Raw genomic sequence first — 25,309 nt, forward strand, 5'->3', positions numbered from 1 at the left:
GATGGGAGACCCTTAATCCTTCGATGATTTGTCAAAAGAGCCTCAGACAACAACACACCTGCGCTCTCAGCTGCAGATAATCACTTACGAGGAAAAGTGGGGGGAAACCCTTCCCTGCGTCCCATCCACACCCTAACCAGAATCTCTCTTTTGTCGAGGTTTTTTGTTTGTTGTTCGGTTTGGTTTTTCGAGTTCACTTGGTTTTTAGATTTAGGTTTAAAATGTATTTTAGGTGATTTCCCATTCTACCAGGTCCAGATGCAGAGAAAACCCAGACAGAGATGTGACTGGATGAGGTTAACTTTTGTATCAGACAGTAAGAAGGGAAAACGACTTCTTATTCCTTCAAACTTGACATCTGGAATGTAGAGAACTCTTTGAGAATCTGATGAAAGGCTCTGAAACCCCTCTCCACCCCAAAACCCTGCATACCCACAAACTGCAGAAATCTCAGGGGTTCTTGCCCCCCAACACACACACAGGGATCCTTGGCGCTCATGAGCTGCAGGCTGAGAAGTTAGGTGTCTAAGAATCAAACCAGAGCTCTCCCGAAACCCTTTCATCCCTCCAAGCACATCCACTGCAAGGCTGGCGGGGTCAGGGCCCACCTGCCCCTGCGAATGGGCTTCCTCACAGCCCTTCCCACGTCCAGGCTTCACATCCTTCATCCCTGAGTCACAAGCCTCCCACTGTGGCTCCACCCACCCCACTCCACAGATTTTCATCTGACTTTCCCCACCTCTACATAACGCAGTGGGGACAGGAATGGGGGTGGCGGGATGAGGGAAATCAGAGATAAGCACTGTCTCAGCGCTGACCCTCTCGCGCAGGCCCGAGGGGAGTCAAGCCGAGGAACGGGTGAGCGCCCTGAGGTACTCCAGGTCAGGGGCACCTGGGGATGCGTACAGTCTGTCCAACGACCACACTGGTCCACAGCATCCCTGAAGCCCCGTGCTTCTCAGGCCCACTCTGAGCTCTACCACGCCCCAACCTACTGTCCTTGCTACCTTTGCGAAGCCCCACTCTGTCGCCTTCAGGGCTAACCTCTAACCCCACTTCTCTGTGACAGTTCCCTGTGCATCGGTTTCCTTTCAAAGGCAGTGAGGGTGGGACTAAGCAAAAAGGTCAGGGGTGGGGGGTTGGGGAGGTGGAATCTGGCCCAGCTCTGCCCTGTGGGTAAGTCTCCAGCCTTGGTTTTCTCAACTAAAACAATGAGATCTCCCGGTGATGGACCTGCATAGACCCCACCCCAGGTCTAAAATCTGGTGATTCCCATTTCAGTGTATGATCTCAAATTCTGACCGTAATTATAGTAAGAGCTACTAGTTTGGGGTTTGTGTTACATGCCGGGAACCAGCTTAATGTTTTAGATACATTTTACCTACTTACATTTAGATAAAATCATCACATTTTACCTTGCAACCACCCAAGAAGGCAGTATTGTGATTATATTACCCCACTTACAAGGAAACTGAGGTTTGGAGAGGTGAAGTAACATCCCCGTGATCGCACAGCCATAAGACTAACTGCAAAGCCCATGTCCCTAACCACTGTGCAGTTGCTCTCTGCTATGCTCTGCTTGGGCAACAGAGACCCTGTTGGGATCCCTGCTCATACAAGGAGGGAAATGGGATTGGTTAATATTGTCCTCATTTCATAAATAAATTTTATAAACTCCCATCAGAGGTAAAGTGGCTTGCCCAATGTCCCACAGTGGCAGGGTCGGGAATAATAACCCAGGGGCTTCGGCTTCCGCTGTACCCTGCTGCGCTTGCTAACTTCGCTGGCGTTGGAAGGCAATAAACAGACCTGGCTCTACTCTGCTAGCATAATAATTGCTTTGTCCTTCTACTTTTGCAGGTCTTTCTCCTCTTCTCCAACTAGCTATAGTCTGAGTGATCATTCTAAACAAGGGGTAAGTTAAATTCTAGTCCGGCGTAAAAGAGCAGCATATTGGACAAGAACAAAGAAACGAACTCCTCCCCAAGGAAAACTGACTCAGAACACACTGTACCAACACCACCACCATCTCCATACAGCCTGCCACCCATCTTCATGAGATGGCCACAACATGAGCAGGTATTTTCCTATAACTTACAAAAACATCAAGAGAAAGAATGGTTTCATTTGCCCTTTTCATTCCTCGACAGGGCAATTCTTAACTAGGAAGAAATTATATTTTAACTCCCATTCGAGGGAGACATGAGTTCTCAAGCACACAGACTGTGCCAAGTGCCACGCTTCTAGGAGAGGACCTAGGAGGGACACTCAGTGCAAGTGACACTGCAGATGTGCCCAGACACCTGCCACCTGTGCAGGAAACCTCCATCTGCAGGCTGCTTCCAGCCAGCTCCCAGTAACGTGCCCTGTGCCAACAGTGCTCAGTGCTGGTAAATGACCTGGGGATCGCGAGGGTGACCCGGCAATGCCGGGACAGCACCATCCTGGCATGTCTTCTGCAACCCAGGCCGGGGACAGGGGATCTCCCCACCAGAGATCAGTAGAGGTAGATTCTTCACATTCTTCCGGACACAGAAGAATATCACCCTGAGTACGTTCCAGACGACAAAGGGTGGGTCCCACAAATGAAGACTATTTCAAAGTCTGGGGTGAGTTTGGGACACAGCAGTCAAATGTGCGGCTACCCGACAGCGTTTGGGTCACCTTCCCCTGTTTGCAGTTTCCCACATCGTGAGTCCTGCCTTCTCATTTTGCCGTAATTCGTTTCCCCAGCATCCTGTGCTGTTGGAAATGTGGTGCAGAAATGTGGTCAAGGCTGCAACTTTCAGATGAACCCATGGCCAGGTGACAGTTCAGAAGGGAACAAAGTGAGAAGGAATGCCCCAGGTTCTACTCCAGGGAGCTTGCAGCGGGCTCCCTGGCTCTTCAGGAATGGCTGCAAAGGGACTTCCAGCATCTGGACACTGGAGTTGATGACAGTGCGAGCTGTAGCGTCAGGGCCAGGTGACGGAGCAACCCTGCAGTGGGTGTGGCTCCAGCTACAGCCAGTGTGTTAGCCCGGAACTGAGGATGTCCTTGCAGGAACCAACCGCATGTCCCCACCGGTACAACTGTACATCTTCAGGAGAACCTGAAATGCCATTTCCCAGAAGCTCTTGGGATGGAGGAGGATCACAGACTTGGGAACCAGTCACATCTGTGTTCAAACGCGGCTCCACCATCTACCGGCTCTGCCTCCCTGGACATGTGATTTAACTCCGGGCCCTCGGTAGTTTCAAATGAAAAATGGAGACTATAAAATCCAATTCCATGTTTGTGATATTAACAGAATGAACTATTAAACAAACATACTGTGAAATAAGGTGCCTAACACAGTGGGTGGCATAGCAGGTGCTCCATAAAGCTTTATTTTCTTCCACTCTTAACTCTTGATATTGTTATCTAATATATTAACACTTTTTTCCTAAGCTGCCATCTCCAAGCCAGTCAAGTTTTGATAAGAAAGAAAAAATATCAAACAGGTCATGGTCTTCAAGCACAACACCACTAGAGACATTTTTCAAATTGGCAGTGATCTACTCATAACACTCCTGGGATCTGTTTGATCAATGAGACATGAAGTCATCCCATTAGACTGTCATCCAGCCTGAATGCTGACATGTTAAATAAAAGGATGTCATTGTCAAATACTTTGTAAAAACTACAGCAATGGATTTCCTCAAATCTATCAGTCTTATAATGTCAATTTTTTAAATGATGATGAGTAGAATCTGATGTGACTTAATAATGATACGCTTCACGTGTGTACAGCCTATGGCAGTTTCCAGGGTCTTTCGGGGCCCTTGGAACCACTCAGGAGACAGGAAGGGCATCCTCAGAGAACCTGCCTAGTTCCTACCAAGGACCCTGGTCTTGGTGCTCAAGTTCATGCCATTCAGGAATACATTCTGGGATCCTGCCATTCACCTGGCCACCAGTGCTCACTAAGTGCCTATAACATGCTGAGAAAACACTAGGCTGGATATTCAGACAGGCACAGTTCTGACCTAGCAGAGTTTTAGCAGCAGAAAAGAGGGACAATTAAGGGAGAAAGGACCGTAAGTTGTGATGGGTGTTAAAGCAGGGGAAACTCAGGAAGTCATCGGTACACACTGGTGTCAGGTAGGAAACAAACACTAAGAAGCTTCCCATTTTTCCTCATTTTTTTGAGCCATTCATGAAAAATCAGCACTCTCAGATAATATTCATCTGACTGTAATATATTTTTAAGTCAGGCAAGGTAGCTTCAAAACAAATTTTGGGGAGGTCCTTGGACACCGATGAAGATGGCTGGGCATTATTTGGAAAAGAACAGGGAGCCTCTGAAGGTTTCTAAGGAGGAAGGCGATGAAATCAGAGATAAACTTGGCTCTAGATGAATGAGGAATAGAAAGGGAGGTGGGGGGCCCCATCCAAACAGTATTTCAATAATCTAGTAAATACATAACAGTATCTTACAAATATTAATGTCTTGGTTTGCCATGGTTATATAATATGTTAACATTATGGGAAGCTGGGTAAAGTGTATTTGGGAAATATCAGTGCTTTATTTTCAACTCTTCTGGAAGTTAAAAATCATTTCAACATGAAAAGTTTAAAAAATCTGGAAAAGGATAAAACAATTACTAGAAAAAATAATCTAATAAATAGGGGAATGGCTAATTGTATGACAATATTCCTACAGTGGTTTTGCTTTCTGTACACATCTCTGATTTTTTATGTGGACTGCTTTATTCAGATTCACAGCAATCAGAAATATTAAGCAATCCTATATGTAAGCTAAAAGTAACTTGATGTTAATTAACATAATTAAGAATTATTTTCTCCACAATAGTGAGTTCAAAAGATGATACAGTATAAAATGATCTGCAGAGGCATCTGCCAAGAAAACTTAATATCCAGTAATTTATTGTTAAAAACAATATATAAAACAGCTGTCAATCCACTAAAATCTGGAAAGTACTAATTTAAGTATATTTGGTTTAAAAAAAAACCAGACTATTAAATACCATGTGCTTAATTAAACTACACCAGAAATTTTCCTACTCCTGAGTAGCCTTATCAAGAAGAGCTACTCAAATTCAAAAGGGTCTGCAGTTACTACTGGTGAATCACTTGCATCTCCCTTCTTTCTGTGTGACTGTGAGTGAAGACAAGGTCAAAGCTATGGTGGTTTCTCCAAGATATTTTAAGGCCTCTATGAGCCCCCATTTCGTGGAAAGTTGGGACCAGCTGGGAGGGACAGTTGTCGCTCTTACCCAGCGTCATCCTGGAAGCCTTCTAGCTCGTCCCGTTGCTCGGCCAGGGTGGCCTCCAAGTCCAGGTAGGTGCCGTTGTGGGAGAGCTGCAGCGTGCAGTCATCCAGCTGCAAGAGAAAGAGTCTGTTATGCCCAGCCTGCTCCTGGGATGGGGATCTGTACAGGGAAATCACTTCAGGTTGCCCTCATGTATTTTTTAACATCCAGCATTATTCTGAAATTTGGATCCTAACTGGAAGAAGTAGCATGTTCGTACAAATAGATTGGAAGCAAACTGCATAACAGGTGGACAGAAATGGCACCTACTAAGGGAGTGATATTGACAGGGCGCCCAATACGTGGGCAGGGAAGAGAAGTACCAGGCACTGGGCTAACGCCACTTTCCACTCTGAGGGGCCCAGGGGAAGCCATGGATTTGGGGAGTGGAAACCAAGATGCCGATGGGACCACTGATTGACAGACACAGAGTTTAAAAGGCAAATCTGGTGGAGAAAACATGCTGTTTCCTTTGACTCAGTGAGAAGCCTACTTATTCAGCGCCTATGGTCATACCTGGGCCATTATAATTAATAGTCGCTCAATAAACATTTTTACAATTGAACAAAAAGAAACATTCTCCATCTGAATGACAATATATCCAAATTACAACACACCAAAGAGGACCTTAGGTCTCTTTGTTACTAGCCTCATTTTTTGAAAACTTATTTAACAAATACTTTTATATTGTTAATTACATCCCATTCATAATTCTAAGCACTTTACGTATGTTACATCATTTGATTCGCACACAAACTCTATTCATTTCTTTTGTTATCCCCATTTTACAATGAGGAAACTGAGGCACAGAGAGAGACTAAGTTATTGCCCAATGTCACATCTGATAAACGGTGGAGCTGGGATCTGGATAGAGGTGATTTGAGTCCAGGTCATGCTCTTGACCGCTATGCTCTGCATCTTCCCTATGGCCAGAGACCTTCTAAGGACTTGAAAATATGCTTGCAAAACACAACTTATGTCATCTGAGTGTTCTGGTGTGGCCAAGGTAACGCCACGTATTTACCAACCCCGTTCCCTTTTCCCCCTGGGAACAGAGACCACATATCCCAGGCCTATAGTTGGGCTACTACCACCATGTAACTGGAATATTGGTGAAAGGGAAGAAAGGTCCCAACCAGCCTGGCCATAACACCCCTGCACAACCATCCACCTTTCTTCTCGTGCCTGTGGCTAGATGCAGAGGAGCCAGAGAAGACTCCCAAGTCTGGAAACCGACAGACCCTGGAGAGAAACAGCTCAGGTTCCTGAATCACCGCATGGAAGAGAGCATCCTGCTGCCTCGCCTCCACTGACCCATCCTGGACAGGCACAAGGGCAAGACACGAGCCTTTGTGGCATTACATGACATTTAGAATAACCAATTCACTTAGAACTACAGGAAAGTAATTGTACCAAAGATTAACATTAGGAGGAAATCCAAGTGTATAACTTCATGCTTCATTTCTCAGGCTGCAAGGATGGCTCTGATTATTCATCCTCTTGGGTGAGTTAAGGCTCTTATTCCAAAATGCCAGGAGACTGAGGAAAAGTGGAGGCAAATACGTGGCTACTTCAAAACATCTAGGTGAAGGCCTGATAATCCTCCTGGTGTAAGTGAGATTTCAAACAAGGAATTAGTCTCCTTTGATAGAAAAGCTTTGCTTGTTATCCTCAACAAGAGAAACGCAGACTGTCAACTTGTCCAGAATCAGCATCTATAACAAGCTGCTAATTCTTGCAGGAACCCCGCAGTTCCGTGTTTCTGGTTATCCTCAACAGAATGAAAGGAATTTGTTCTTTATTATTTGTAAGAAATAGTTAAATCACTTGAAGGGGTTAATCCTATTTGACTCACCTGTTTTATTTCTCTAATAACAAACTATTAAAGGCATGCTGGTGAGGGTCAGCATTCTTGACTGGCATTTCACAGATGGATCACCCGATCTGAGAAAGCAGAGACCAAACTGGCCAAACTCACTGCGCTGTGATACCAGAGGTGTGCCCAGGGTTTGGGGGGAACACACGGGGGAGCTGGCTTCCCTGCCTGCGGAAGCAGCAGACAGGAAGGATTTCCTGCAGAAGGCGTCTCCTGGGCTAAGGGTCTCCTGCGGACTGAAATCAGACTTTTATCATTCCTAGGTGGAAAATTCCATTGGAAACGGAACCCGTTACCATGTACACTGGACCACGTGTCAGTAGAGCTGTAATCACTGCAGCTCATTCTTGCTTTTAACTCCTATTGACATCTTCGACTAATAAAGCTTACGTGGTCCGTTCTGTTGATAGTATCAACACTTCTGCTCATTTTTAATCCCACATATAATCAACAGACTAGCAGATGGGGATAATGAAAGCCCTTTAAGCCATAACAATTTCTTTTGTCTCCATCCCTGGAAATGTGTGAGTCCAAAGAAAGTCCAAAGAAAGAAGCTTTTGGATAAAAAGTTTCTGCTTCCCCTCTAGGGGGTCGAAGGCATACTGAGGCTCTGGTCCACACTCAGGCCTGACAGAGAGAACCGAGTCTGAGAGGAAGTACTGCTGTGGTGTAGAGAGGCAGGATGTGCATGTGTATGTGGTATAAATATTCCACCATGGCCAGTTTCAAGCTACCGCCGTGAAGTCACTGAGCATGGAGCTAAAAAACGTTACACAGCAGCTCACCAGCATATAGTATTTTTATCATACAGATCCAGGAGATGTAAGTAACCTCCCAAGCATACGTAGCAGTAAAATGTAATGAAACAATTAGGCAGTGACATGTTTTGAGTATTTTTTTTTTATTGAAGTACCGCTGATTTACAATGTTGTGTTAGCTTCAGGTGTAGAGCAAAGTGATTCAGTTATACATATATATGTATATATATTTGAATATTTTTTACCTTTGTTTCTTTTTTTTAACTGTTTATTTTTATAAACATCTGTTTTTGGGGTTTTTTTTAATTTTTAATTATTTATTTTTATAAATATCTGGGGTTTTTTAACATCTTTATTGGAGTATAAGTGCTTTACAATGGTGTGTTAGTTTCTGCTGTATAACGAAGTGAATCAGCTATACATATACATATACCTCCTTTACCTTTGTTTCTAATGTAACTTTTATTCGTTATACATTTATACAGGATAATTTAATTTTTAATAATGGCTATATTGAACAAAATTCCTGAGATTTATTGATCAGCCCTCTCGAGCCACCCAGGCCAGCCCCAGCAAACGCTGCTTCTGGCCCTCCTGGGTCATGAACTTGAGGCGCCTCAAGGGGAGACTAGCAGGGAGTAGACGGAAGCCTGAGCGACCCTGTCCTGGGCTTTCAGCCCTCACCACCACCCCGCCCCATGCTCTTCTCCTCAGTTGGGGCAGAGGTGGATCACTGGAGCCAGTAGATGCAGCCCCATCCTTACTGGCAGCCGTGTTTATTTTCCACACCATCTCCACCCATACCTTCTGATTTGATCCCCAGCCGCTGGGGTGAATATCTGGTTTGCCTCACCGCTCACCCTGGCGCACCAAGCATCTGCCTCCACATGCCACCGGCGGCCCCAAATCACAGAAGGAAGCCCTACCATGTCCCCAGCCTCCTGACCACAGAATCCCAAAACCTTAGCAGAACTGCCTGTTCTCATCGTCCCTCTCCTCACAGTCAGGGCATCATTAACTATGCCACTTCCATAGTTCAATTTTAACAAAATTATATGTCAGGCCCGGGCTGGGCACCAAGGAACACATAGACGCTTCCTTCCCTCAAAGATCATTTTGTCAAGGAAGTATGACACGCCAATAGAACACAAGAGAATAAAAAGTCATTTAAGCCAACCGTCAAAATGTGTGAAAGTTCATCCTCAGTTATATTCCTTCTGCTACAATTAGCAGCCACAGCCTCCTGAGACCCAAGCATCCTCCATAAAACGGCCCCATTCCCCTGCCAGGAGAAAGGCTGCCCTGACTTCCTAAGCCAGGTGTCACAACCCTACCTCCCTAATTAACAGTTGGGCAATTTGTACAAGTCCTTCAACTAAAAGAGAAACGATGACTCTGTGCCTTTTAACCCCTCAGGAGGTGTGGGGGGATCCTCACAGTATGCCTATAGGAAGGGGGCAAGGTCAGACACTGACCCCCTTAGCGAGCCGGGGCACGTGGGCACTAAGGGGTCCCAGCAACACGGGCAGACCGTAAAGACACCAAACGAACAAACACACACTGCCCGCTCCGTTCCACAACATGAGCCCTGCCATCGTTACACCCCAGACACACACGATTAATATTTAAACCATCACATGAGCCAAAGGGTAGGAATACAGGGCTATTTGGCTGGACTGACACACAAAGCGTAAAATTCCCTCAGCACTTTGGGGTTCGGCTTTAGGTATCATTGTTAGAAACAAATTGATAGGTACATGCCAAGTGCAGTCTTCAATCTTGTCAGGGACAACTAAGTAACAGTTATGAAAGAACGCAACAGCAATGTGAACAGGCAGCGAGTGGCGGTTCATTCCAATCTGTTTATTAGAAAGGCTTGGATGGAACTATCCAGTCTCTGCCTACAGAGTGAAGGACTCAGACACCTCCCTGCCAGACCAGTTCCTGACAGGAGCCTCAATTCCTACGGACACGGAGGCAACCTGATCCCCTCCCTGGGCCTTTCATGTCAAATGTCTTGCCGAATGACTTAAGGGCCCTGGAATTTCCTGACTCCAGTGATTTTCGTGTCAACCCTCATACCCTGGGAGCATGTCCCCTGCACTCCTTTCTTGGCCCTGGGTTCGGTGGCCAGGACATTGCCAGGCACTTCAGGACATAAGACAAAGCCAGAAGTCCTGTGGAAGATAACATGGCAGGGCAATCACAGGAGAGCGGTTAGGGTAGGTGAGGGGCAGTGAGAGTGGTGTGGCTGGAGGACCAGGTTGCAGGCTCTGAACCTGTACCCAGGACTCTGGTGGGGAGGTGGGGGGGGCGGGTGCTGGGGAGGAGGTCAGTCACAGAGCCACATGAGGGACCCTTCCAAATACTCTGGTATTTTGTGCCACTCCTCCGGGTCAAAACAAACCATTAAACGGGCCCTCGATCTCTGGGGACATGGAAAGAGCCCTCCACTCCTTGCAGACAGCCTGCACAAGGTCACTTGTTTTCCTGACAGTTCCTGCAAAGACAGTGCATTCAAAAGGAAATGGCAGACTCACCATCCTGGAGAGGAAAAATATCTAAAGCAAGGCTGATGTCACGTCTCAACTTATACATTCTTTTCTTTCCTTAATCCAGTGAAGTGGCGTGTTACTGGGGTGGTTTAATGATTATCTGGGTTTGGCAGCAGGTCTAAAGTAATCCTTAGTCTAGGCAATAAAGTTCTGTGGAACTCTGAGATAGATTTGCATGGAACTGTTCTATAAATGTACATGAGGTCTATCCGTTAAGCTCATTTTGGTAAGAGTTCAGAAGTGGGAAAATATATGCTGATTTTTAAAAGAAAAAAACTAAAATAAATGCCATTTGCTTATGTCATTTCATGGGTTCCTTCCATCCCTCCATCCACATCCCTTGCATGTAATTTTTGCAGCTCCCTCCATCAAGAGGTGGATTCTTTCTCTGCTCCTGGAATCTGGGCTGGCCTGTGTCTAGCTCTGGCCAACATGGTAGCAAATGTGACACAGCAGAGACTTGAGAGGCACTTCCTCACTAGGGCTGGGCTCTCCTGTTGCTCTTGGAACTCTGTCACCACACGAAGAAGCCTGGGTTAGCCAGCCTCCGGGGTACCTGGTCGCGCCCGCTGCCCCTGCCGACAGCCTGCCAACCGCCACACGCCGAGCGAGGCCAATGTGGATCACCAAGCCTCCAGATGAGCCACCAGCTGACGACAGACACAGGAGGGAGTCGGCAGTTAGGAGCCGAACTGGCCCCAAGCAGAACTGCCCAGCAGACCCACAGATTTGTGGGCCACTTTTCATGGCTGTTGCTTGAAGTCAATCTCCACTTCCCCTGAGCCTGCCTCCCCCACCCACAGCAGACAGGCGGCCCCCCAGGGGTTGCAATTTCACACTCAAAGTGCTCCGTGCCTGGATCAGCGGTGGGTGAGAGGCTCACCCACCAAGGTGCCACTGAACACACTATGACACTGCCAGCTCAGGGCAGGAATGCCAGCACCATGCCCAGCCCTCAGACGCCACAGAGCATACATGCCTGGCCCTGGCCCTGCCAGAGCCCAAGCCCCACTAGGGACAGAGGCCAGCAGCAGTTGCTGGGTAGAAAGGCCTGGAGCCCCAGGGAGTTGGGGAGCAGTCAGCTGCAAAGCCCTCCCAGGGAGGCGAGGAGGCAGCAAGGAGGTGAAACCCCGCATGAGTTGTGGCTCCAAGCCCTCGGAGCATATTCCATTGTCCCATCATACAAAATGCACATTCACAGGTTAAAAAGTATGAAGACTTTCAAAACAGCACCTGCAAGTGCAGGGCCCTTCTGACCGCACTGGCCCCGCTCCTGGCTCAGAAGTGAAGCCCTGCTGTGGGCCCCATCTTCCTCCAGGGCCGGGTTCACTGTGGGCACCCTGAGCGCCCCCAATCCAGGCTCATCCCACTCGCAGAGCAGCACACAGGCCATCGGCGCGTCAGACGGTCAGTTCTAAGAGAGCTACACCATATCCTCCTCCAATCGTGCTCTGGTCGCCAAGCAGTCATGAAGCTTATGGCTTCCCTCAACTTGGTGGTTCCTTCTAAAGGCAACAGGACTACAGACTGGACTTAGCTGACAAGCAAAGTGAGTCAGGAAAGAGAGCTTTCCAACAAGCAGGGCTGCACGTCCCTTTCACAATTCTTAATAAAACCTTCACAAAACCCTGGCTCAGCCATTCAAGCTTTTGTGGGCTTCGGTTGCCCCCTATCCCATAAGTGCCACTGCAAAGGGACGAGGTGGAGGGCGCACACGCCGGGGATGCCCTCTGCCATTTCCTAAGACGGGCAGTGAGGACAGGGCGCTCAGTTCATCATCCTTCAAACTATACACACCATCCACATTCATCCCCTTCATACGTATAACGCACTTCACAATAGAAAATGAACAGTTTCTTACAAAGGTGTGATTTTACATATTTTAAAAATAAAAATAACTCTTGGTCAGTTTTCTTAAGAAAAAGGCAGAATGAAACTGACTCACATGATACCAGAAGAAATCGGTCCTGTTGGCTAACCTCAACAAATCATATTTAAACTTCTAAATCTCTAGGGGCCCATTTAGCCTCTTCGGAACAACAAATATATCGTGGGTACTTAATAAATGTTTTAGGGTCAAGTACAAGGATATTTTTGAAGATCTAGCATATACGGGTTATGAAAAAATATGAATGTATTTACTTTGAAAGCGGTTGGATTTTACTTCCTCAGGAACCTTTAACAAGTTATGTTGTTTATGGCCAGCAACCTCAGTGAGAGAAGCAATGTCCTGAAATTGATTTAGGCAGTTTCCAAATCAAGCCCCAGACTTCTATTTAAGTCAACAAAATTGCACAGCTCACCAACCAAAGGCAAGGACCTCTGCCAAATTCTACAACAAAGACAAAAGGCAAGGTTCCTCCCATTAAGAGCTTAAGCTGAGTGGTTGTGATAATCTGGGAAATATTTGGATTATTTTAAAGGGCCTTTCTATCATTAAATAAATAACCAAAAATGCATTAAACTTCTCTCTTGAAAAGGCTGGACTATATTTACTTGCGTTTACAGGTACCTTTTTCCATTTTCTGTTTCTTTTCAGTCAAGTTGAAAAACAGTGTCAGCACCAAGTTTCAGTGTTATTATTAATCTATTATCATTCACTCATTCAGATGAATAATGCTTTCCTGTGCGCCTTTTCTGTGCCAGGCACTGTGCTATGTCCTAGCATGACAGACCAGGCTTCAGGGCTGTGGATAGGACCAACCACCAAACAGGGAAAGACGGAAGACAAGGAGTTAGTCACCTTTGTTATTTCTGTTCTTATTTTCACTGTGGAAGGAGTGCAGGGATCAGGGAGCTGAAGTATTACGGATGTAAAAGCCCTGACACAGAAGGAGTATGAGTAGTTGAGATACTAAAAGAAGGCAGGGCAAGGGCTCCGGAGAGGGAGTCTTCCTGGCCACAGCAGATTTTAGACTTGATTCTAAGGCAACGAGAAGTCGTGAAATTGGTTGTAAACAGACGCATGCAGGATCAGCTTTGCAGTATGAGGATAGAAGGGGGAAGACAAATGAAGAGGCCACTGCAAGAATGGGGGGGTGCTATTTGAAGGTGGCTTGGACAATAGTGGAAGCGGTGGAAATGGAGAGAAAAGAAGAGAGAGGGGTAATACAGGGAAAGAGGGGAAGGGAAGAAGGAAAAGTCAGAATGACTTGGTGATTGATAAGATGTGGAAGCATCCTTGCTTGAGAGTGTCTTGCTTGAGCAAATTAATAAATGGTGCTACCATTTACCAACATGGGAAACATTATACAAAAAGCTGTTGGTGGCAGGGAGATAGGATAAAATTGGGATTTTTGTTTTTAAGATGTTATGTCTAAAACAAGTGGAAGTGTTGAATAGAGAAATAGAGTTGGGGGTTTGGGCATGAATAAAAACATGGCGGTTGAAGTCCCACAAGTGCACTGGTGAACCTAAAGACAACAGCTAACTTTTTGTGGCTTGAGGATGTGTAGTGGTGCCCCCTTTTTCATTCCTAATAGTGGTAATTTGTGCTTTCCCTTTTTTTTCTCTAATAGAGGTCCTTTATTCACTGATCAGTCTTTTCAAAGAACCAACTTTTGATTGCATTGCTTTTCCACTATTTTAAGTTTGCTTTCTATCTCATTAGTTTCTGCTATCTTTGCTATTTCCTTCCTTCCACATTCTTTGTGTTTAATATGCTGGTTTCTCCTACTGTATAAAATCTTAAGATTTTCAGTCTTTCTTCTTTTCAGTCATGTGCATTTAAGACTATAATTTTCCTCCAAGTAAGGTTTAGCTACAGACCACAAGATCTGATATGCCATATTTTCATTATCTTCAGTCCAAAATATTTTCTAAATTCCACTGCGATTTCTTCTTTGACCCATGGGTTATTTACAAGTGTATTACATAATTTCCAAATATTTAGGAATTTTCTAGCATCTTTTTTAATGTTGATTTCTAGCTTAATTTCACTATGGTCAGAAAATATACTCTGTATGATTTCAATCCTTTAAAATTTATTTTTTTAATTTTCTTGAAGTATAGTTGATTTACAGTGTTGTGTTTACTTTCTGCTGTACAGCAAAGTGACTCAGCTATGCATATATATATATATATATATATATATATATTCTTTTCATAGTCTTTTCCATTTTGGTTTATCACAGGATACTGAATACAGTTCCCTGTGCTATACAGTAGGAACTTGAAATTTCTTGAAACTTATTTTATGGCCCAGTAAATGCCAAGGATGTGTACTCAGCAGCTGCAGTGTTTGTTAAGTGAGATTCTCAAATCTCCTCTACCCATATTGCTCTTAATCTGCTTATTCTATAGAGAAGTATATTAATCTCCCACTACAATGGTACATTTTTCTATTTTTCCTTTTAATTCTGTCAATATTTGATTGACTGATTTATGCTTCTTACTGAAAATATAATTCCTAGTCTTTTAGCACCACAGGATTTCTTCCTATCTCTAGTAATGTTTCTTGCCTTAAAGACTATGTCATCTGTTACTAGTATGGCCACACCATTGGGTTAGAGCTGCATGGCTTATCTTCTTCCAGTCTTTTACTAATAATATTTGGTACGCATGTATTTAAGATGTATCTCTTGTAATTAGAATATAGTTTTTTTATCCAATCTTGACAATCTTAGATTTTGGGGGGTTTTTTTGACAATCTTAGTTTTTTAATAAAAGTATTTAACGAAGTCTGTTAACTCTAAAGTGATTGCTATTGTTTGGGTGCAAATCTACATGTTCAATATTTGACCTACATTTGACCTACATTCTAATTTCCTTTTTTCTCCTTTCTTGGCATCTTTTGGTTTAATCTGCTATTCTTTATTATTCCATATTTCCTATCTATTTCTTTACGTTATTCTATTTATTCCTAGTACATACTCTTTTATTAATTCTTTCAGTAATTCACCCTTGAGAAAATCACATGGCTTCCTGACTCAGCAGAACCTACTACAAATGAATGTTATCACTTCCCAGAAAAGGTAAGGGCACTAGACCACTTTAATATGGCCTATACCTTTTGACATATTGAGAAATGTATTCTGGACCCTATGACATAGTATTGTTCTGGCAGTCAATATTCATTTACATTTACACACATATTTACTTTGGTCTCTGTACTTCATTCCTTCCTGTGTTTCTGTGCTTCTGTGATAATTTCCTTCTGCCTAAAGAACTCTCTTTAGTATTTCTTTAGCGAGAGTCCACTGGCAACAAATTTCCTCAATTCCTATTTTCTAGAAACATGTTTGTTTCACGTCCTTTTTTTTTGTAACAGCTTTATTGAGATATAATTCACATACCACATAATTCACCCATTTAGAGTGTACAGTTCCCTAGCTTATATATTCAGAGTTGCCCATCCATCACCACAATAAATTTTAGAATGTTTCCACCACCTCAAAAAGAAACCATGTACCCATTGGTAGTAACTCTTCATTCCCACAAACACATCCCCTCTATACCCAGGAAGCACTAATCTACTTTCTGTCTCTATAGATTTGCCTATTCAAAACATTTTATATAAATGGAATCACATAATAGTCTTTTGTGACTAGCTTCTTTCACTTAGTATAAAGTTGTCAAGGTTCTTCCATACTATAGCATTTATCAGTACTTCATTCCCTTTATTGCTAAATAATATTCCATTACATGGATATACCACATTTGATTTATCCATTTATCAGCTGAGGGACATTGGGTTGTTTCCACTTCGGGGCTATTATGAATAATACTACTATGAACATTCGTGTACACGTTTTTACATAGACATATATTTTCATTTATCTTGGGTATGTACCTAGGAGAAGAACTGCTGGGTCACATGACCTCTATATTTAATATTTTAAGAAACTGCCAGACTGTTTTCCAAAGAGGCTACACCATTTTACATTCCCACCAGCAATGCATGAGGGTTCCAATTTCTCCAAAACTTCACCAGTGCTTGTTCCTTTTTTTTTTATTATAGCCATCTTAATAAATTTGAGTTGGTATTTCATGGTTTCAATTTGCATTTACCTGATGGCTAATGACTGTGAGCATCTTTTCATATATTTATTGGTCATTTCTGTATCTTCTGTGGAGAAATTGCTACATAAATTCTGTGTCCATTTTTAAATTGGGTGATTTGTCATTTTGTTGTTGAGTTGTAAGAATCCCTTACATATTGCAGATACAAGCTCTTTATTGGTTATATGACTTGCAAAAATATTCTCCCAATCTATGAGTTGTCTTTTCACTTTCTCAGTGGTGTCCTTTGAAGCACAAAAGCTTTTAAGTTTGATAAAGTACAATTTATCTATTTTTCCTTTTGTTGTTTGTGCTTTTGGTATCATATCCCCTTTACTTTAAAGGATATTTTTGAAGGATACAGAATTCTAAATTAGCAGTTATTTGCTTGGAGTACAGGCATACCTCTGAGACACTGCAGGTTAGGTTCCAGACCACTACAATAAAGTGAATATTGCAATAAAGTAAGTCACATGAATTTTTTGGTTTCTCACTGCATGTAAAACTTATGTTTATACTATACCATAGTCTATTAAGTGTGCAATAGCATTACGTCTGAAAAAAAATGTACACACCTTATTTTAAAAATACTCTATTGCTAAAAAAATACTAACGATCATGGGACAATGCAAGGTTGTCACAAACCTTCAATTTGTAAAAAAACCACAGTATCGGGACTTCACCGGTGGTCCAGTGGTAAAGAATCCTCCTTCCAATGTAGGGGACGCGGGTTCAATCCCTGGTCGGGGAACTAAGATCCCACATGCCACGGGGGAACTAAGCCCAAACGCCACAACTACTGAGCTCGCACGCCTCAACGGGAAAGCCCACAGGCCGCAAACTACAGAGCTCACGTGCCCTGGAGCCTGCATGCCACAACTAGAGAGAGAAAACCCGCACACCACAACTGGAGAGAAGCCTGGATGCCACAATTAGAGAGAAACCCAAGCAGACCGCGCCGTAACGAAAAGATCCCTCATGCCTCAACAAAGATCCCGTGTGCCACAACTAAGACCCGACACAGACAAGAAAAATGAGGAAAGTAAATAAATATTTTAAAAAAAACCAACACAGTATCTGTGAAGCACAATAAGATGAAGTGCAAAAAAATGATGTATGCCTATACTCACGAACTGTAACTCCACAGTCTCCTAGCCTACATCATTTCAGCTGAAACATCAGCTGCCAGTATTATTGTTGTTCTTTTGAAGATAATCTATTTTTCTCAGGCTTCATTTAATATTTTGTCTTTAATTTCCATCAGCTTTACTATGAAATGCTTATGTGTGGTTTACCTGTATTTATTCTGCCTGGGGTTTATAGCACTTCTTGAAATTGTGGCTGATGTCATTTGTTAATTTTCGAAAATCTTGGGCATTATCACTTCAAATATTGCTTCTGCCCCATTCTCCTTTTTCTCCCATTCTAGGGCTCCAATACATATGTTTTAGACCATGACCCATATGCCTATCATGCTCTTTTCTGCATTTTCCATTTTTTTACTCTCCATATATCTTAATATCTTCTACTGACCTACATTCCACATCATTAATTTTCTCTTCCTCTGTGTCTAATCTTCAGAGTGAACCTACCTACTCCATTCTTAATTTTTGTATTTTTCATTTCTACACTTCCATTTGCTTCTTTATTTTATTTATATATATATCTCCATCCCTGTTTTGTTTTGTTTAAATTCTCCATCTTGCCTCTTTTGTTGAATGTATTTCTCATAACAGTTTTAGAGATTATATCTGGTAACTCTAGTATCTGGATCACCTATAGATATTTCTATGGTTTCCCCCAATCCTTGGTCATGTCTCTGGATATGCCAGGCACATTTTATTGAATACAATCATTGTTTATAAGAAAAATTTTCAAGGCTCTGGGTAATAGCTTCCTTCCAGAGAGGATTTTCCTTTAGCTTCTAGCAAACTGTAGATCACCTTTATCCAATTAAGGACTGAGCTCATTCAAAACTAGGTTTCAGTCTTTGTATGCCTGGCCTGTTTTCAGTTAACACTGACTTCTAGGGTGTAATCTTTAGGGGGTCCCAACTGAATGCATGGAGTGTTTATTGGGATCCATCTATCTTGGTGAGCTGTGATCTCTGTTTTTTTCTCCCCAGCACTATGAAACTAAGAGTAGCTTTGCTTAACTTCTCAGCCTCCTCACAGTCACTTTCTACTTACCTTCGTAGTCTCTGCACCTGCCATTGATGAACTGGTATATGCATCAAGGTGAAAAGAACTAAGAATGTCAGACTCATTGAGTATGACCTCCATAAGTCTCCCTCCACTCTGGGATCTTGGCTTCCCAAGTCCTGGCTGCCTGGGAGCTCTCTAGTGCCTTCAAAGAGATGTTTTTTGGTCCTTTGTCTACCTTATCTGGGTGTTCTGGGTAGAAGTATTGGTCTGCTACAAGCTAGTTCATTATAGCCAGAAGTGTAACCAAGCAGGACCCTATGGGGCCTTCCTGGGACCGACCCCTTCCACATATCCTCTGCTGTGTCTCCTCTCTGAAGTACCCAGATAATAGTATCTCATGCATATTTCCTGAGTTTTTCAGATGCTAAAAACCACCACAAAATGGAAGAAATTAACTACTTGATGATCATGAGCACATACCCCCAGACCTCCTGGCACCTAAGGATTGATAATGTTCACTGCCCTGTTATCTCAGCATCACAGAGAATTGTGCATGAGCTGATCACATATCCTGGGACGACCCCCCTCACCTTGCCTTTAAAAAAGCTTTGCTGAAACCCTTCAGGAACTTCAAGGTTTGGGGGGCACGAGCCAGCTGTTCTCCTTGCTTGGCCCAGCAATAAACCTTTCTCTGCTCCAAACTCTGACATTTCAGTTTGTTTGGCCTCACTGTGCATCAGGCACACAAGCTTCCTATCGGTAACAGAAGAAGCCCAAACATCTACTTAATAGCTAAAAACATTTACTATTCATTTGACATGAATTAACATTAATTATTTAATCCTCACACAAGGTATAAGGAAGATACTACTATTATTCTCCTCTTCTAATCAATGTAAAACTGTGGAGCACAAACTCACAGAAAACTGTAATTGGCCAAACAACTTGCCAAAGATCACCACAATTAGTAGCAACTCAACCCAGACAGCCTGGCTCCTGAAACTGTGCTGTTAGCTACAAAAGTATATCAAATAAGAGGGAAAAGGCAGAGAAGTAAGCCCTCTGCAATTCAAACATTTAGAGATTGCATCAAAGAAAAGGAAACTGAAGAGGATCAGCCAGAGGGACCAGAGGAAAACCAGGAGAAGGCTGTCCTATAAGCCGAGGGAGGAGAGTATTCTAAGGAGAACATGGTAAACTGAGACTGTTACAATTATCATTTGAAAATAACCGGGCCTAGTGTTATCAGCTGCTCATGCCTTCACACAACAAAAATTAAACCCTTTGCAGAGACACTGGCATATCCAGTCCTCACATCCCATCCTTCTGCAAATGGTCACAGATCACACGCTGTGTCCCCAGTGTATCCTGCTCATCTGGCCTGCCAAGGTGAGGTTGGGCAAAAGCACTCCTAGAGAGCTAAACCACAGAAGCAAATTCATTCACTGAAAATGGAACACTTCACAATTAGAGAAACCATGCAAATGTGACAGCTCTCACTGATGCTCTGTAAAGTCTTCAAAACGTTTACCTAAAATTTACAAGGGAAGTTATATTATTGCTTCTTGCTCAAAAATCCCCATTATTCACAGTCATTGAAAGAGAAAGACTGCAATGGAAAATGTAAAGAAAGTTGTCAACATATGAAGACTTTGTATATTACGACCAGAACGAAGAGTCGGTGAAACGGGGAGAAAGAGAAGCTCTAGGGGAAGGAGCACCTTACTTCACTCACATGAGCCACTAGTAAAATAGACCCACTAAGAGTAGGACTTATGCACAGGGTCACCTATGCCCTCTATATAATTTGCAAGACCCAATGCAAACTGCAGGGTCCCCTGTTCAAAAAGCAGGAAAACCTCTTTTTCCTTTCTCAGCAGTCTCTCTTTCGAACTGTAGAGGTGGTATTTTAACCTGCGATTTATTACTGTGCTTCCTTGAGCTCAGGGATATTCACTGGGCTTGTGTAGACCCTCACCGGTGCCCACAACCCACCTGCACAACTCAGCACGCAGGCACGTGCCCACCTGCACCAGGCCCCTGCTGGGGCACAGTCCAGCGGAAGTCACCGGGCGAGGCGGGGCAGATGGCGCAGTCCGCATCAGAGACCAGGTGCTGGGGAGGCAGAGGCAGGCAAAACCGCGCATGAGCAGAGGCCTCAAGCCCCCAGCGCATGCTCCCTTGTCCCATCAGACTTTTCTTAAAAGACACAAAATCAGTAGTAAAATTAAGAATTTCAAAACTGTGACCGTAGAGCATGAAACCCCAAGTGCAGGGCTCTGTGCGGACAACAGTGTCACACACCCGTGAAACCAGTCCTGGGTTTCAGTAAGTCACCACTTACCACTGCCCCCTGGGTTCCAGGTTGTGAGCTAGAACCGGCTAGTTGAACACCTGCTCCTCTGATCTACTGCGATCCCTGCGTGGTGGGGCCTTAGAACATAACTTGGAATCACAAGCCCTACTGCCCAGTGCCTCTGCCGTCCCTAGAACAATGGTTCTTAACCTTCTGTGTGCACACTAACCTCCTGGGGGGCAGTGTGTAAGGGAGCTTCCGAGGTCACGCCCCAATATTCTAATTCTGAGGGTCCAGGTGGGCAGGGCTCAGGACACTCCTCATTTCCCACCATCCCCAGGTGATCTGATGCAGGGGCCTGGGGCTCCACTCCGAGAACAGGTGCCAAGGACACCTAACTTTAGCTCCCCTGGGGGAGGGCAGAAGTCTCAGATTAGGTTCAGCACCAAGAGCAGAAACTGCAAGGGGGTGGAGGCGGGGGGTGGTCCCGATCTCTTTGGAACTTCTCTCTCTTCACCCAGTCCCCAGTCCTGCTCTGCCATATTTGTGTGTAGTGTTTTTCATGCTGAAAAAGTATGTCTCGGGGTCCAAGCGTGTGGGTATTAACCCAATGCCCCAGGGAAGGTCCACTGACTAATATCCTAGGAAAACACACAAACGGGCCAAGAATCCAGCTCCATCTGGCATGTGTGACATGAACACCCAGGAACAGAAGCCACACCTCAGGGAAGTCCAGCTGGCCGTGACTGTGGACTTCTAGGAAGAGATTTCAAGAACACTAGAGGTGAGCTGCCCACTAGCCAGGAAAGCCAGAACGCCCTAGTCACTCCAGGGCGTCCCCAGAAATCGGCCTTGGGGGGAAAAGAATATCAGCCTCAGAGACAAAAGGCTGGGTCTCCAGGCCTGGGGCTGCCACCAAACCAGCGGTGGAACATGGGGCCAGCCAGTTATGGCATCTGTCAAGGGAGACCGGGGACATCAGAGTGCAAACTGCAGCTCGCTGCTGTGCTCATTTTGGCCCACGTGGCATTTTAAAGTATGTATGTTTAGTTGCCAATAGTTAAAAGAGATTTACATAAAATTCAGGTTTCCAGTATCTCTTAAAGAATGGGAGGATCTGGAAACCCCGGGGCCATCCCTTCCAGGCCCAGGGAAGCCGGGCTGAAGCGGCACCCTCCCTTTATTTGGGGCAGTGCCATCCCAGTTCCCCGGGCCACCTGCCCACCTGGCTCATTTCCATTACTCATCTGGACAACCCTGGCTCAGGTGACTCAAAAGTTCTTTACCCTCAAACAGTCTAGGATTAAATGTCCAGTTTCTTCATTTAGTTTCAACCATACATAACACCAACGTTCTTCTCAATAACCAGAGAATTTCAAAAATCAGCAGCGTGAAATCAGCAGGGTATTTTACTCTCCTTCGTTCCCTTAGTAATTCATTAACGAGGTGACCAGACAACTCTAGTTTAGCGATCAGCTGGAACCCCTCATCCAAACACTCCACTCCTTAGTAGCTCACTGAGGTCTGTGCCGTCTTTAAGATCCTCAGCAACCCAGGCACCCAAGTCAGCATCCACTGCCCCACTGTTTCCTCCTTCCTGTCACCATAGCAAACAGAAAGCCCCATCAAGATGCCTGAAGCCCTGGTTAGGGGGGCCTTGCTCAGCGGCGATGCCTCGCCACACCTGGTATGACGAAGTGTAGGGCTGGTGAGAGCTGTAATTAAAGACTGGTGCCTGTACTCTTTGCCACAGTTTTTTAAATCCAATTTTAAAATCCGTAAGCATCCATGTTTTTCTACATTACAACTTGTCCATTTTTAATTGAAAAAAAAAAAAAACCCCACTGCCCTGAGCAGAAGACCACACATCCCTTGGACAGATCTCTCCTGGGGCTCCCAGGCACTGATGGACAACCTTCCAAACAGCCACAGGCAGGGGATGGCAAAAATGGAAAACTTCCATTTGTGATGCCATATGCTCCAAGTAAATAGTCCCTGAAAAACCTCCATATTGTCATCTTTAATTAGTGTTCGATAAATGTTTGAAGAGAAAAAGTCATCAGCTCCTCTGAAGTTACTCACATTATACAGCAGCAGGAGCAGAGCTAGCTCTATAACCAGGTCTGGAATATTCGGGCATCCCGTTCATTATGCAGGATACACATTTCTGGAACCAAAAATCAAAATTATCAGCACATGACTCAGTATGTTCTGAGCTCATTTGAAAGTCTCAGACCTTCAATATAAAAATAACTTTGAATCTAAGATTGTTGATGATCAAGTTTTGGAATCAATGAAAATTTTAAACGTAGCACATTTTCCGGTGAGTGAAAATCCAGTGTGAAATTTTGAATTTATAGACTATTGCCTGTGAGATTCAAATCAGGCTTCAGCAGTCATCTCTGGGGATCTAGAGAAACTTTACAGCTAAAAAGCATACTCCAATGTTGGCTTTTTAAAAAGTCAAAATCAAAATTTTCTTCAGGTCCCAGAAGCGGTTGCAGCGGCTTCGGCGAGAAGCAGTGGCACATCTGTGACAGGCCTTGGCTCGGGTCCCTTTCTGGTTGGGCACTCAAGGTAAAAGGATGCAGGTGTTTCTGGAAAACAATTCATACCTGCCACTTGCACAGAGGCGCACACGTGAACACGACTGCCTGCTTGTTTTTGTAATTCACCTTAACATGGAGTTGCTCGTGGCCGCCACACGGTTTGGTTAGGCAGAGAGTAATCGTTCCCAGGTGTTTAAGAGGAACACTCTGGCCAGGCTGACACTGCAGCACCAGATGCGTCTGGTATACGAACACGTCCTCCGTCCTGTAAGCTTGCCACCAACCCGCGTGCTATTCTTGCAGCAAGAGGCCCAGACCATCGTCACGTGCACAGGCACACCTGCTTCTCACACACCTTCAGGCACCGTGAGGAGGGTAATGGCCAATGGGTGGGAGCCATTCGTGCTTCAGGCGCCCTGTGCTGACCCTTCAGAGCCGCCGCTCCCTAGCAACGGAGGCCTGCAAGGAGTACCCACGTTTCTGCCCACCTGGAGGCTGGGAACAGTGATGTGTGCGGCGACGGCACCCCACACACACCCCGAGGCAGCCAACTCTGGCTCTTCCCGGGCAGGAAAGGGCTGCAGCAAAAGTGACAAAGGGCTCAGAGCTGAGAAATGCTGGAAACCTTGACATGAGGACTCCGAGTTCAGAGCTTTTTCTGCTGGGTGACTCCCATGAGCCCAGAAGGGGTCCTGGAGACTCACAGCTGCTCCCAAGGCCAAGGAGGGTAGGGACAGGCCTCAGGCACAGCTACTGAAAGACAGGGGCACACGGCCAGGCATGCTGGGCTGAATGTGCTGAAGGTGACTCTGGAATGCTTCAGAAAGCCTCTCCCCAGCTGTCGGGTCCCTTACAGGATTGATTAAATTAGCCCGGAAGCTCTGACTGAGCCGGAGTGGCAGGCAGGACGATTCCCTCTCTCTCCCCATTCACACTGGAGAATTCTAGTTACACGTACAATCGCCTTATCAGTTTTAGTTCTCAGGGCAAGTCAGAAAGTGGGTTTCCTGGTACAGAGCATCCCGACCATGACTGAGAGCGGCCTGCAGAGCTTTCACCAAGCTTCTCTGTCCCTCAGGAAAGCCAGCCATGGAAGCTTCAGACTGAGACATTCTGGTCACTGCACCAGGATTTAACAGCCATCAGACGCTCAGCCAAAAACAGCCTTGATAGGCTGAGGACTCCAACTTCTAGAAAGGAGACAATACCTTTACAGTGGTAGAGAATTCTTAAATTCCCTCTTTTATGTTTTTTAAGAGTTATTGAACACCTGGTTTATGCAAGACATGGTGTTAGCTGTTGTTTAAAGCGTGATTCCTGTCTCTAAAACAGGTCATCTGAATATAGTTCCTCCTAGAACAAAGGTGGGACGTTCATACTGACCCCTGAAAGTCTACTCATGTAAGTGTCAATTTCTGGACTTTCCATATTTCCATTTTTTTCCTTGATGAATAAGTATTATTAAAACGTAATCAGTAAAAAAAAAAAAAACATTATTTCTTTTAGTACACTCAGGGTGGTCTGATCCGTGCTTCCCGGACTTTAAAGTGGATAGGAATCGCCTGCAGATCTTGTGCAATGCAGCTTCTGACTCAGTCAGTGGGGCAGAGCCGGGATTCTGCATTTCTAAGGAGAGCCCAGTGACGCTGGTGTTGCCAGGAGGGCAACGAATGGGGCAATGAATGGGGGTGGGAGGAGGAAGGGCAAGCACACACCTGTTGCGAGAGGGGGAGTCAGGCAAGGCCTCACGAACAAAGTGACACCTGACTCTGGCCAGGAATATGGATGTGATTTCAAAAGGCCCTTGTGAAGAATGGAGGGATGGGTAGGGACAAAG

At 44.7% G+C, this 25,309-nt stretch overlaps 1 protein-coding gene across 12 annotated transcripts in view; it reads right to left on the minus strand.

The window, feature by feature from the left end:
• FHOD3 (formin homology 2 domain containing 3) overlaps positions 1–25,309 on the minus strand; it is a 490,767-nt gene that overhangs the window by 425,710 nt on the left and 39,748 nt on the right. For all 12 annotated transcript variants that reach the window (XM_082415972.1, XM_082415969.1, XM_082415967.1 and 9 more), the window contains exon 2: positions 5,259–5,365. In XM_082415972.1, coding sequence (XP_082272098.1) covers positions 5,259–5,365 — 107 coding nt within the window. The remainder of the gene's footprint in view (positions 1–5,258; positions 5,366–25,309) is intronic.

The sequence above is a fragment of the Balaenoptera physalus genome, assembly GCF_965194825.1.
Source record: "Balaenoptera physalus genome assembly, chromosome: 12".
Taxonomy (NCBI): domain Eukaryota; kingdom Metazoa; phylum Chordata; class Mammalia; order Artiodactyla; family Balaenopteridae; genus Balaenoptera; species Balaenoptera physalus.